At 51.0% G+C, this 14,376-nt stretch overlaps 1 protein-coding gene across 3 annotated transcripts in view; it reads right to left on the reverse strand.

Annotated features, from left to right (window-relative positions):
* TMCC2 (transmembrane and coiled-coil domain family 2) overlaps positions 1–12,058 on the reverse strand; it is a 38,038-nt gene extending 25,980 nt beyond the window's left edge. Inside the window, exons 1-2 of one of the 3 annotated variants that reach the window (XM_086345627.1) lie at positions 11,586–12,058; positions 11,221–11,474 (exon numbers count right to left, since the gene is read on the reverse strand). In XM_086345627.1, coding sequence (XP_086201753.1) covers positions 11,221–11,427 — 207 coding nt within the window. In that variant the 5' untranslated portion in view covers positions 11,428–11,474; positions 11,586–12,058. Of the gene's footprint in view, positions 1–10,159; positions 10,244–11,220 lie in introns of all 3 variants that reach the window. The other 2 variants (XM_086345628.1, XM_086345626.1) reach the window with 2 other exon arrangements.
* Positions 12,059–14,376: the final 2,318 nt, after the last annotated feature.

Genomic DNA, 14,376 nt, shown 5'->3' on the forward strand with positions numbered 1-14,376 from the left:
TCCTTCCCAGATATATGTATCCCCATGGCTTCCCTCAGGACACTCCTAATCCACACATGGTTCAGGGTTCCTGGTCACAGTATCCTTGTGGCTACAGTCTGGGGCTCAGTGGCATATGCTGGCAGCACTTGGCTCATGAGTTTTATCCCTCTGGATGGATTCTCCCTCCACCCATGAGACCTCCCTCCTTCTAAATCAGATCCTTCCTCAGGATCCTCTTTTGGCCCAAAAGATGCCTCATTGCAATGCTCCTTGGGAAAATCAGGGTCATGCAGTCAGATTATACTATGTAGCAGATATTGTTAATCACCTACCCAATATCTATTCTCAATCACCTACCCAATATCTATTCTCCTTTCTTTCTTCCCAAATTGCATGGCCTTACTGCACCACACTAAAAATTCTTGCTTCATCAGAGGCCCCAGGAGCCTGGGGTAGCTACATGACACAGTCTTGGCCAATGAAAAGCAGATGAGCTTTCTGGGGGAACTTTTGCTTTCCTAATAAAGGCTTTGTGCAGAAGAAGCCCTTCTTGCTTCTTCCCACCTGGAATGTGGAGGTAATGCCTGGATCATGCTTTACCAACAGCCATCTTGATAAAGCCCCCAGGGATATGCTTGGGAACCTGATGACCCCATGGAGTCACCAAACCGGGTGTGGATGCCTACCCTGGGATTCTTGGTTCATGAAATAAACAAGTCTATCATTACCTATACACCTTTAGAATAAATTTCTCTTATTTATAGCCAATCTCATTTCTGACATAGCAATAAATTTTACTGAAGCTTCCAGGTTGATGAACACTTCCACATGCCAGGAGGGTAGCACATCCCAGTTCCAGGGCAACAGAAACTCCTGTACCCAAGACCCTTCCAAACATCTTCACTGGAGGTTAGTCGCTCAGGGCCTAACCTGTGCACTCAGGTTAATCGCACCCATGAAGTGTGCCTCTTCGTTTGGCTGTTCATTTGTATCCGGCATAATAACCTGGTAAATGTAAAAAAGCCCACAAACTACGTTTACAGGCACACCTTGAATTGCAGGCAGTAAAGTGACAACTTCCTCAGCACACACATCAGAACCAGCTGTCCACAGGCTGGAGCAGACCAAGGGGGCGCTGGAGCCCAGTGGTGCCCTGGCCCCAGGCTTTCACAGTCCTGCCCCTGAGGTGCTCCACCTGCTCTCCAGGCAGAACTGCTCAGAGAGGGGCAGTCTACGGCCTGGCCAGGGCGAGGCCACGTGTGGGATAACTCCAGACCACTGCTTCTGCATGGGGGCCGGCTCACGTGGTAGAGCCGACCCTCAGCAGAGAACTTCAGAGCCAGCAGGCGGAGGGCTGGGACTTGGAGGGCCAGCGGAACCCTTAACTCCTGAGAGGGGAACTCAGAACCAAGCGACCCGGGGCTCCATGAGCTACAGGATGTCTTCATCTGTAAGGAACGGCCTTGGGAGGCAGCCTGTCAGCTAGGAAACCTTCCAAAGGATTACAAGTACTGGATTTTCTTTTTTTCTAGAAACAAACTTACAGAGGAGAAAACTTGAACCATGCAGACACCAAGAGAAAACCATCTTCAGATCTGTATTAGCCAACCCCACTCTAACTGTAGGCTACCCACTCCAGTATTCCTGGGCTTCCCTTGTGGCTCAGCTGGTAAAGAATCTGCTTGCAATGCAGGAGACCTGGGTTTGATCCCTGGGTTGGGAAGATCCCCTGGAGAAAGGAAAAGCTACCCACTCCAGTATTCTGGCCAGAATTCCTTAGACTAGGAGCCTGGCAGGCTACAGTCCATGGGGTTGCAAAGAGTTCGACACAACTCAGCGACTTTCACTTTCACTCTGGTAGGGCTTCCCAGGTGGTTCAGCTGGTAAAGACTCCGCCTGCAATGCAGACCCCAGTTTGATTTCTGGGTTGGGAAGATACCCAGGAAGAGGGCACGGCAACCCACTCCAATCTTCCTGCCTGGAGAATTCCCATGGACAGAGGAGCCTGGTGGGCTATAGTCCGTGTGATCGCAAAGAGCTGGACGCGACAGAGCGACTAAGCACAGCGCAGCAGCACCCTCACTGCTACTTGACACCTCAGCGTGCTTTGTGCAGATAGCTGCACTTACATCTGATGTCAGTAGCTATGCACACTACTGTGGATTTGTGTCAAAGTGGAGGATTTTCACTTTTCACCCCGTTTGAATAGTCCCACCATCCTCAAAGTAGGTGGGGCCTTTATAACACCCATTTTACAGACCAGATAAGTTTTATCACCACAGCTCACTGTGAACTTCTGGTTTACAGTTTTCAATATGCTCTTTCTCCTGCATGATCTCACTTGACTTTCCCAGAAACTAATAAAAGCGACAGCAGCAACATTTCCATTCTTAGGTGCGGAGATGAAGGTGACCACCACTGCTTCTTAAGAATTTAATCCTGGGGCAGCCCTGGAGGTGCTGAGTCTCTCCACGGAGCCGCCATCTCCAGGTCCAGCCCGGGGCAGAGTCGGCTCAGGTAAAACCACCACGTTCAAGGAAGGCTGGACTGAGGCGTGCATTCTGCCAGACTTGGAAACCGCCAGATCCTGCGGCCTCTGGACCAGAGACAGACCAGGACACCCTCCCCCTCCTCGGGCCTAGGCTGATACCAGACCTTCCTGCAGACATCACGGATGGGGCCAGCTGGCTCTGGCACTTGCCCAGCAACTTCTGCCAAGTGGTCACATTACATATTACAAACGGTCTTTCTAGCATTCTACTCCAGGCCTCTCCCTTCCCTCCCTGGCACTCCCAGCCTAGCTTCTCCAACGCTGAGGCCCCTCTTCCACATTGACTCGGACACAGACTTCCTTCAAAAGACGGCACTAGACTTCCGAGGCACCTCCTCTCCCGGAGCCCCGGGAGGTAGGGGTGGGCGCTGGGGACAGCAGTCACCACTGTCTGCCATATTGCTCTGCATCCAAAATACCTCGGTCAGGCTATTCTAAACATCATACGACAGCATTTTTCAAAGTGCTTTCCGATGTGTGCTGTCCTTCTCGCCTGACACAAGTGTAAGCCTGGGAGGCAGGATGTGTCTCCATCTTACAGATGAAGACACGTAAGCAGAGCACAGCTAAGCGGCTCGTTCCGTTCCCGGAGAAGAGTCTCCAGCTTCTACTCGAGTGAGCCTCCACTGGCTCACACACCGATTCCGAGACTAAAGCAGACACAGTATTTACACAGGTCCCAGAAGAGAATCGGAATCACTGACTCAATGGACATGAGTTTGAGCAAGATCTGGAGATGGTGAAGGACAGGGAAGCCTGGTGTGCTGCAGTTCATAGGGCCGCAAAGAGCTGGACACGACTTAGCAGCTGAACAACAGCAATGGAACAGGCAGGATGAGAACAGGACAAAATGCCTGAGTCGTGGGGAGCTCAGTCCCCTGACCCGCGGCGGTGGATCTTCTCGTGTTACGTCGTAGGACGTGGGCAAGAGCTGTAACCGGTGTAGGTCTTCCTTGCCCACCCTGCCCTCCGTTCTGCAGGTCAAGGAGAGACAGGGTGACCCAAGGACCTTTGTCCCAGCAGCACGGAGGAGTGTGCTAAAGTCCATGGTGGGGAAGAAGAAAAAGAACAAAACAAAGAAGACAAAGAATGATGGGCGGAGGGAGGTGGCTCCGTACAAAGGGGTTTATCCTCACAAAGAGCAAGGCAAGAAAGCCGAGTGTTACACGCATGTGGGTGTCAGAGAGGAGATGGTTAAGGAGTTTTGACGTAACATGGTAAGTATTTAAAAAAAACAAAACAAAAAGCCCGGCACACACACATAACCAGCCACAAGTTTTGGAAATGAGGAAAACCATGGTGACTAGCTTGAGGGAACTCAGCCACCAACGCAGCAGAAAGCACCACCTGCTCTGACTAACAGGTTCCAGCTACTAAATGTCACTTGCTTCTCCACGCTGACTCCTGCTTTTCCCCAGCTACCAGGAGCCATTTTGGTGGCCGAACGCAGCCATGTATGTATTAGGAGGAGAGAGCTGAGCTGCTTCGGAGTGAGAGGTGGGACACAAACAGCTATCCCAATCCACGAGAATGAGCACAAACTGTCCCACAACTGCCCAGAGGCCAGAAGGGAGGCAGAATGCAGAGCGCCCCAGGGCCAGGTGCCCACGCCTGCAGAGGGAAATGAGGGATGTTTGCTACCCTCCCCTGAATCATCTTTAAGGGCAGGAAGGGCCCCGCCTCCTTGGGGTGCCATCATCCTCTCAGGAAGAAAGGGTGGACTAAATGGTTTCCGAAAGATCCTTCCTGAGAAGGCTGTGGTCTCCGAACAGTTAGGCTTCATCTGTTCTCCTCCCTGGGTGTAGGTCCCCAAAAGGGGAAGTCTGCTCCAAAAGCTGCAAACACAGCTGCCTGAGATCAAGCAAAATGCTTTGGGGTGCAGTGACTTTGGTACCATCTGGTTAAAAACAGCCAAAAGAGGCTTCTAATTCTTCCAAGTCCCTGTGTTCTTAATAACTCCCATTAATGCTGAAAGGATCTTTAAAAGTGATGCTGACCTATAGCTAATTACCCCACCTGGCAGCTGACTGCATCTCCCCTCCTCCCAGCTGGGTTTGAAACGCCCTCTGCCCCACCACTGGTTCGGCGGGTAGGGTTCAGTGGGGTGACTGGGTCACCGTGAGTCTCAGCAAGCCTAGGTCGCCAACGTTCCTCTATTTATAGGGTCTCTATGGAAACAGAGCCAGCATTAAAGAGCTAATCACTGTAAAAACCCACAGAGTCCTACTCTCAAGATAAAAAGTGCATTGCAGAAGTCTCCAATTGCCCTTAAGAAGCCTTGGGTGGGGAGCCTGGGGCTGGAGCATGAGAGGAGCAGTCACCCCAGGTCTGGCGCTCATGGCCATAGTGATGGAGAAGAGTGAGCGGCTGCAACTGTCTCTCTTAAAAACACAGTGATGAAAGACTTTCGGAATCATTTTTTTCTCCCCCAGCAACCCAGCTGACATAAAAAAAAAAAAAGAACAGATTTCAACTTAGGGGCAAATGATTTTCCCATTCTCAATTTTATTTAAACTTCTTATTCCTTTATTGCTCAGAGAATTCTGGAGTCAATGCAAGTCAGGTCAAGTGACCTCATACAATGGGTCTTTAGGCAGAATTGGCTCAACATATACCAGCATAAAAGATTCTGATTAAAGTTATCTTCTTGGTATGCCCTCTCTCTGCCTCTTCTCGTCCTACCTACCCTTCACCACCCACCTCCCCTGCTGCATACAGTCCTCTCGTACCACGCCAGTCTAAAGAGATCTCACCACCCTGCTCTGAACTCCAGAGAGCTCGTTATCTACACCATTCATCTTGCCATTAATCACATTCTGCCTTGTGACAGGGCTCTCTCAAACTGTTATCCAACTTTTCACTAGCCTCTGGATGGAATCCTCAATGAGTACATAGAGGGCAGGAGCTATATCATCTATTATCTCTGTGCCTCCAATGGTAGCGGGCAGAGACCTTCACACCAATATGGCCATTGAAAGTGAAAGTGTTAGTTGCTCAGTCATGTCTGACTCTTTGTAACACCATGGACTGCAGCCTGCCAGGCTCCTCTGTCCATGGAATTCTCCAGGCAAGCATACTGTAGTGGACAGCCAATCCCTTCTCCAGGGGATCTTCCCGACCCAGGGATCGAACCCAGGTCTCCCGCATTGCAGGCAGATTCTTTATCATTTGAGCCCCGTCGCTGCTTAATAAATTTCTGAGCGGAAACTATGCACATCTACAAGATCATCTTAAAAAGGAGATTTAATCCTTAGACAATTACCTTTTCCAAAGATTTAAAAGCTCAGCTGCACAACTTTTTCTCATGTCTAGCCCAGATCTCTCCTGCTGCAGTTTAAACCTCATCTCAGTCTGTCATCTCAGTAACTGCCAAGATCGAGCTTCCTGGGGAAAGATGAACAGAGACCCAGGAGCCTGGATGTGTTGACTGTCCTCACAAATGGCTTAGGTCAAAGCCCATGTTCTCCCAGCCAGCTTTGTTTTCCAAGTGGACATCATTCAGCTAACCTGGCTGGACGCCTTTAGCCAATAGGTATGAAAAATCAAATATTATCTTTTTCATACAGTCACAAAACATACCTGTGATCCCTCAAACAGCTTTGTTAAGTTCTTAACATAGAGAGAGGCTTAAGTGTTTGGTTGATAAAGGTGGACCCTACCAGTGTGGCCTCGTTCTAAGAATGTATTCATTCTTTACTATGAGAATTTCAAAGCCCATTTCTTAGAGGAGAAATGAAGTCAGACATGAGTTTTGAGTTGGCCTCCAAGACCACCACTGAGAAGCCACCTGAGATTTTTTTTCCCCAGTCCTGACACGTATTTTTTAAAACTTCAGCCTCCCAATTCAGGTTCTATCAGATGTTTCAATTCCTTGCTGAGGGAGAGATTCTTATTAATGGGATTGGCAGTGAAGACAATTAAATACACAAAAAATAGCACATTCTGTAGATGCCAAGCCTGCAAGACAGTTCTCATTGGGACAAGGGCAGCTGGGGATTCATCTAGAACGCAATATGCAGCAGAACAGACAGCTTCATTTGGCATGTGCTTTCCCACTGGCCACCAGTCCCTCCCGAGTCCATATCCAGAACATCTCTGAAAATTCCTGAACGCAGTGGGGGTGGGGGAGGGGCAACCCCAGGCCCAAGGACCCTCCATGCTCCTCCCGTTCGGTCCAGGTGGGACAAAAACAGACACCCTCTGCATTCTTCATCACCCTCCACTGAGCCTGACTACTTACAGGGCTGGGGAGCTGCATCTAGTCAGTGGCCTTACACGGGACCTGACACTTGCCCTCTCACGCAGAAAGTGCTCTCCTCTTCTTCGGTAATTAAAGTTCCACCCTTTACAACTTGCTCTAAGCACACCTCTTCTGATCAACTTCATGTTTCTGATTTCATCAGTGATGCTTGAAGCACCCTTAAACTTCGGTGTGCTTTGATGAGGACTTTCTTGCAAGTGTTTCAGCCTGTTTGCCTGGAGGCCGAGGCAGCACCTGCTGCCAAAGAACTGATTCCCCATTTCCTTATTCTTGGCTCTACCTCAACTGTACCTCTCCAGATGAAACCTCTCCTAGGGTCCCGCTCCCACCTGAGACTGCAGAAATCGTCACGCTGGAACATGTCCCTTCTGCAGGACAGCTGGGGGCCCCCTGCTGCAGAAGGCCACAGAGAGCCCTGCCTACCGCCGGAACCCTTCCCCAGGCCCTAGAGCACAGGCACCTTTCCACCTCACCAGCATTCCCCGAAGCTGCTGATCTTCTCCGTTGAAAAAGTAGAGAAACTGAGGCCCATAAATTTCATCAAAACCCAGGGCCTTAAAAATCAACAAAAGAACAGAAAAATAAGCAGAAGCTTCTTGGGAATATACATGTTCCCCCTCTTGGGTAGTAGGTAGCTGGGGTATCTATTTTGCCCCTGTTATTTAAAGAGTACACATACTCTCAGACACTTTTACAAATATGGCATGTTTCACAATCTAAAACAGGCTTTCCCATGGAAGGTCAGTATCTGCTGCCCCGTGAAGCCTTCGCCAGCGGGCGCTCCGGGAGCGGCGAGGAACGTGGTGCGCCCATGCTCAGCACAGGCTGCGAGCCAGCAAGCACAGTCCTATGGGATTCAGCTGTGACTCCCTCAGCTCTTTGGTTCCTAATCGCTCTTCACTCCGAGCAGACAGGAAGACTAGTGAATGGTACAGATGAAGGCACCCAAGTGAGTCCTGAGTTAGAAGCACTTCGAACCAGGACTGGGATGATGCACTTCAGAGCACCCCCTTCTTCTTCTTGGAAAAAATATTAATACTGTTCAGAACTCTCTGGGGAAATGAATCGCAGAGGCATCTGTGAAAGGAAAAAGAAGCTCAGGGAAAGTCTAGGGGACGGTTTCTGGCCAGCATACCCAGAGCCTTCCTTTCAGGAGAGGCACAAGTCCTCCAGTTGCGCAGGGGTGGGAGAGATGGCAAGGCTGGCGATTTCCTCCCCTGCCCTCGGGCTTCTAAAAGGCCTCAGGGCAGAGCCAGCTGACTCTCGTGCTTAGCCACCCATCCCGGGCCTTAGCGACATCTACCACATGTTGTGTTTCTAACAGGAACATGTGCTCCATGTCCCTTTCTGCAGTTTTCCCCTGAGCTCCTCCCACTCCCGCTCTCACTAGCACTGGGTTTACTTGCTGGAAAATCTCAGTGTACTTTTGGTCAGCCAACACTGTCTGTAAGCAGCAATCTAGCGTGTCCTCCCAGCTAGTAAGGAAACTGGCAGGAGCAAAGGCCTGGATAATGACCACAAATGAATCCAAGACATGAACTCGAGTGGGTCAACGGAGTCCAAGCCACAAGCCAAGGGGGAAGGCGATGTGACTCTGAATTTTGGGGCTCCTGTTGCAGGAGTGTCTGGTGACATTGCCCCTGAAGGTCACATTAAGTGTGCAGAGTAGCTGAGAAGGCCTCCAAAGCACCTGCATAAGCTGCTTGTGGGGCAATGTACTTTTTAAGGCTATTTTTCAGTTAGAGTTTTAAAATTGCTGCTTAACTATTTTTCCTCCTCACTGGTCCTCCATGGCCCCCAATCTCAGATCCCAGGCCGCCACAGGAGAAGTCTACAGTGCAGTCCTCCAGGACGCTGAAGGACAAGAAGGGAGACCACCGGAGCCCCTGCTCTGGGGCTGCTCGACAAGCTTGGCTATCAGGGCACAAGTAGATCATTCTGTCCTCTCCTTTCGCCCAACTTCCACGAGGTGCTTCAGACAAAACCTTTTTTTTTTTTTCTCAAGATGATTTCCTCCACTGCAGCTAATCCATCACAACACCTAGAGCTATTACAAGAAAACAGCAGTGGACTAAGGGACCAAAAATTCCTGTTTCCAAAGTTTAAAATGAAAACAGAACTGCAGGTTGCTCCAGGCCAGACACAGGTAGGGGACAGGGGGTGTTAAAAAATCACTTACCCTATTCCAGTACCACCATCACATCTAAAACAAGTTAGCTTATACGCAGCGCTAGAGCCAAAGATAGGATTTTTCCGTTGCTGGAAAACTATGCTAGTGCTGGAAAACAAGTTTGGACAGACTTCAAAATTCCTAGTCCCTTTCCCCAGAAAAAGGCTCAGAAAAGTTGAGTGACTTGCCTGAGATCACACAGCAAATTAAACTGCGATAGCCCCCAAGTTCGTGTCTGTCTCTGAAGTCCCTACTTTGTAAACACGTGAAAAAGCAGATGGAGACAAACAGGAAAAGGCCCTGCTTGTCTCCCTGAGCTCCTACGGAGCAGGCAGCAGCTAGGTTTTCCCTGAGCTGCCAGCCTGGGTTCACATGGCTGTGGTCAGCTCAGAAATATGTTTTCTGATGGGGGTGGAGGACAACTTGGAAGGACAAGAAAAGGTGTGTCCTGATCTCAACTTTGGTTCAGGGACGGCCCGCATTTAATATCAAGTGTAGAGCTGTTGTTGCTGTGTCTGCCCCAACCAGAATCAGAGTGTCAACCACCACCCCCACCCCCACCCAAAAAGGAGAGAGAGAGTAAAAGAGGTAAGCGGGTGGAGATGAATGAGCTTCTTTCAACAGCTTTATCTACAGAGACAAAGACACTGCAGCCCCCACACCACAAGCCCACCTTCCCTCCTGAAGGCAGCGGGGGAAATGAACGGAGCCGGTGGTTTTCACTGCGGCCGGAGCTGAATCGTGGGGGAGTTTCCAAGGCTGCTTTTCACGGACTTGGGGTGAGGATCCCACCTCGCCAAGGAATCAGGATGTGCTGGCCAGACCCATCTGGATCAGCCCAGAAGGAAGCTGAAGTTTGCAGCAGAAGGCTGCCCCCGCCCCACGTCAGCACTAAGGGCAGCCCTTTTGCTTCACCATCTCATTGAAAATAGGAACCACGGCTCCTGACCACTCAGGTGGGCTCAGAGGTGGCAGGCGGGCCAGGTACCAAGGACTCTCCCTGCACTGCCTACCCAGTGGAGCTCATCTTACACATAAAGCTAGCCCTGATCCTCTGAAAAAGGGCAGCAGCAAAATCAGAGGTTACGTTCAAATATCTGCCACCAATTTTTAAGATACACACATGGAGGCAGAAGTCATCTTACCTCTCCTCAAGAAACAGACAGGTAACACACACAGGTAAGGGCACACTCACCTGCGCTCTGACTTCCTGACTCTGTGCCGCTCACGCCAAACGAGGAATGTCATTGGTTTATTCTGGCGAGCTCCTTAGTGGCTGCTGCCATAGGAGACAGGCTTTATTTAACATAATGGAGTCCTTTTGCTCCTTCAGCCAAGACCTTGCACCCCCTCTGGAGAAAATCTCCCCAAGGCATCAATCTCCAAGGCATCTAAGTTCCTTCCTTGAGCTGACATCTCTCTCAGCCCGGCTGTGAGCTTGCTTGAGAAGCCTGAGCCTGCAATTCCTGTGGCAGCTCCAGCAAAGGTGCATTATTTATCACAGCTGCTGTTTTAGTTACTATAGAGACATATCCAGTACAGCTCAATAATTGTCTCCACAACCTCAGGCTGGAAAATAAGGACTCCCAGCTGCATGCGGCCGCCTCTTTCGGATCCTGGTTCTCCCTGCCGGCTCAGCATGTGTGCAACTTAAACCGAGGCCCCAAACCAGCGCAAGCACCAAGCACCCACCTGTCAGTTCTCCACCCTGGGGGCTGGTTTAGGAAACCAGCCCGGATCTCCAAGCACTAGCTTAACCTCTGGCTCCACCTAACGGCAGGAAGCCCACACTCCCCTTTCACAGATGGACAAACTGAGCTTCAATCCAGGAAGGTCCCAGGAGGGAACTAATTCAGCAAAGGAGCTAATGGTCCTTTGCTTGGGTTCCCACCCCTGTCATTTTCTTGCCCTTCCAAGGAGGGGAAGGGATGTCAACTTTTTAGTTAGCATTTCGGATTTCTCCAGCTCTTTGTCTGCGAATAGCGCTTCACACACATTATTCAAACAACCTCGGATGCGTGAGTCACTAGAACGTCTGCTGAATAATGAGGAACAAACACAGAGGCCTGAAATAAGCTGAAAGACAGAGGCACAAACGGTACCCGAGATCTAGCCCGGGGTCTGGCTGAACATCTGACCATCGTCTCTGACCTCTGTCTGGCTTCCTCATCACTTTTAGCCTGTTACAGCACTTCTGCGTGGGGCGGAGAAAGCTAAGTCGCCGGTTGGGCTCTCAAGGGGAGGGTCTGCGCTCACCTTTAAATCGGGAGGCTTGCTTCGGGGACCCGGGTTGGGCGCCGCGGCAGCGCCCGCATCCGAAGTTGGCCCGCCAGCAGAGTTAGCACCCGCGGCCTCCCCAGGCCGGATGTCCGCACCCGGCAGGTGGCAAGCAGCATCTTCCAGCCCGGCTCCATCCTCCTCGCCCTGCTGTTGCTGCAGCTCGTCCGATTTGCACCTCTTCATGGTGTAGATGGGTCGGCAAGGGGAATCTGTCCTTCCAGCGCGCCGTCCTGGAGGGAGACCGCACCCCCTCTTACACTCAGAAACGAGGCTCGGGGTCTAAATTATTAACGAGGAGGGGAGTCGAGCGGATCACAATCTCTTGAATTGAAAAAATAAACCTTTTCAAGGGAGGGTGAGGAAAGGGCGAGGAGCGGGGAGCCTTGGTTACAGCTTGGAATAGTTCATCGCCACCCGGGGAGAGAAGGCAGGTCACAGTCGAGGCTAGGCAGCAGGAGTCCTTGGGCAGTCATTGGAGCGGGAGGAGGAAGACGGCCCCCGGCCCCCAAACTTTCTGCTTCAGGGCACGCGCAGGGCTGAGGAGAACCGGGCGGCACCGCGCATCCCTCCCGGCGGGCCGGGCTGCTGGGCGCGGCAGGCATGGGGCGGCCGGCCGGGCAGGTCCTCGTCTGCCGCCCTTGGCGGCGACTGCGGCCCCCCGCCCCGCCGCGGGCCCCCGGCCCGCACCTGCCGGCGGAGGAGCCCGCAGCGCGCCCCCGCCCCGCCCGCGCGCCCGGCCCCCGACCGCCGCACCGCCTGCTGCAAAGCCGCCGCCGCGGCCTGAGCCCGCGGCCAGCGTGCAACCTAGCCGGCCGGTGCGGCGGCCGGGCGGGGGGAGGCGAGGCGAGGAGGGCGTGACGACGGCCGCGGGCCAATAGGGAGCCCCGAGGGCCGGGGGGGCGTCGCGGCCGCGTCCTTGGGGTTGGTTGCACCGCGCGATCCCCCAGGAGCAATCGGGAGGGCTAGAGTGCTGCGTCTTAGCATTGCGGACAGTGGGCTGCGGAGTTGAGATCAGGGGCGTCGGGCCACCAAGGCGCGATTTTAGCAGAAGCACCCGAGGGACGCTTCCAGGAAACACTGGACATGTCGGGGTGTCCCCCACCCACTCATTTTATTTGGCGGGGAGGAGGCGCCGTAGTGATGCTTATCATCACGCCTTTTTTGCTCTAACTTCGCACATTATAGCATCTCTTCGGTGAGGAAGACGCAGATCCTAAGACCCTTGATCTGAAACGCGGACAGATTGCTACCTTCAGAGCTGCAAATGCAAAGGGAAGGAAGAGAGCGGGTGTTCTGCCCCATCGCCTCCTCCCCTATTTTTCTGAAGAGTCTCAGCTTTGTGCTCAGAAATAAGAAAGTATCTCATTTTTGAACACAATAATGTATGTGAGAGTTTTTGCTAACTGTGAAGCAGCTTTTAAATAAGAAGGGGTTTTAATGGCAGGACATTGAAACATGGAAGAGAGGAAAGGAATTCAATCTTTTCCCCCCCATAAATCTCAGCAAAACTGGGCTGAGTAATCTGGAGGCAGAAGAGAGCAAATACTGGGGTTACCAAGAGATGGAGCTGGGTAATAATAACAACCCCATCCGAGTAGCTACCTTGTGGTTACTGTGGATACCATGGGTTTTGCCCACCCAGCAGGCTAAATGAACAGTTCTGGAAGTAGGTCCCAGGACCAGCACATCAGCATCACCTAGAAACTTGATAGAAATGCAAATTATTGGACACCATCCAGACCTATTGAATCAGAAACAGTGGGTCCCAAGATCTGTTTCAACAAATCTTTCAGGTCATTCTGATGCATACTAACGTCTGAGGACCTCTGGCCTAGACCCTAGTGAAGGGGCCACTTAGTGTGTGAGTCACAGTGATCTCTAAAGCGTTCACAGTTTCCCAAGCTCTTTCACACCCATGGTACCATTCTAGCCTCACTTCACTTACCCTTTCAGTCCTGCTAGTCTGTGAGTTTCCTGACTGTTCTTTTTCCCATTCCAACCACTTGTTTTAATGCGTGTCCTAGAAGAGCCTAAGTTGTTTTTACTTCAGCCAAGCAGCTACTTTCTAAACAAGGCAGCTCCATTTTTAGAACACAGAAATTTAGAATGGGCTAGAAATGGAAAGCCCCCTCCACTTCCACTACTCAGTGTCAGGCACAACGTGGAAAACGAGGCCACAAGCCTCCAGCATTTTCAGTGGTGAGGGAAAAGCAGAATACCAGTGAAGTCTGTGGCAGGACATGGCAGAACCAGTCGGGGCCGATGACCCTGGTGCACGATGTCGCTGTCCTCTGATGGCTCACCCCAGGGAAGTGCAGGGGTCCCACAGACCCTGGACAAGTCTTGGGTGGCAAATGGTGAGTGCATATGGATGTACGTTCATGACCTGACTCTAGGCCGAAGAAAAGTGGAGGCTGTCAGTGTGAAGCTTTAAGGAAGCAGAGACCATTATCATCCTGAATTACATCTCCTTTCCATACTAGGTTGAAGCTGACTTTGAATTTTATATTTATATTTTCATGTACACATAGCATGATACCCAGATTTCCTGTTTGTGCCCATATTTTCCGAGGAGTGATGCAGGTCAATATAAAAGCGGTGTGTTTCATGAAATCAGCCAATACTTTACATTCCCTTTTGGGGAGACAGTGTTGAGAGGTTAAGAGCTCAGACTCTGCAGCCAGTCTGCTCGCGGACAAATCCTCGCTCTGCTATCCACTGACCGTGGGATTGGAGGCAAATTGTCTAACCTCCTTAAGCCCCAGTTTCCTCATTTAGAAGTGGGGATACCAACCTTATAGGGTGTTGGGTAACATAGGGTGTTATATATATAACATATATAAAGCACTTAAACATTGCCTGGCAGAGTGAGGGCCATGGCTTTAAACAGAAATGTCATCCAGCTTCAAAAGTTGAACATTCCACTCCAGTGATTCTATCCTTGGGAGTTCAAATGTGTCTCACCCATTTCTGACTTACATTGAGTGTCATATTATGCTGCCAAAGAAGTTTTGGTGAGAAGTTGTGTAAAGAGCTGTGTGACATGCAACCACCAGTTTGAAGACGATGACAAATTTTCATTAGCCACAGTCAATTATTGAGTACCTAAAATAAAGAGAACTTGAAAATACT

Source organism: Bos grunniens, chromosome 16 (genome assembly GCF_055505025.1).
Source record: "Bos grunniens cultivar Pamir isolate PY7600 chromosome 16, Bosgru_T2T1.0, whole genome shotgun sequence".
Taxonomy (NCBI): domain Eukaryota; kingdom Metazoa; phylum Chordata; class Mammalia; order Artiodactyla; family Bovidae; genus Bos; species Bos grunniens.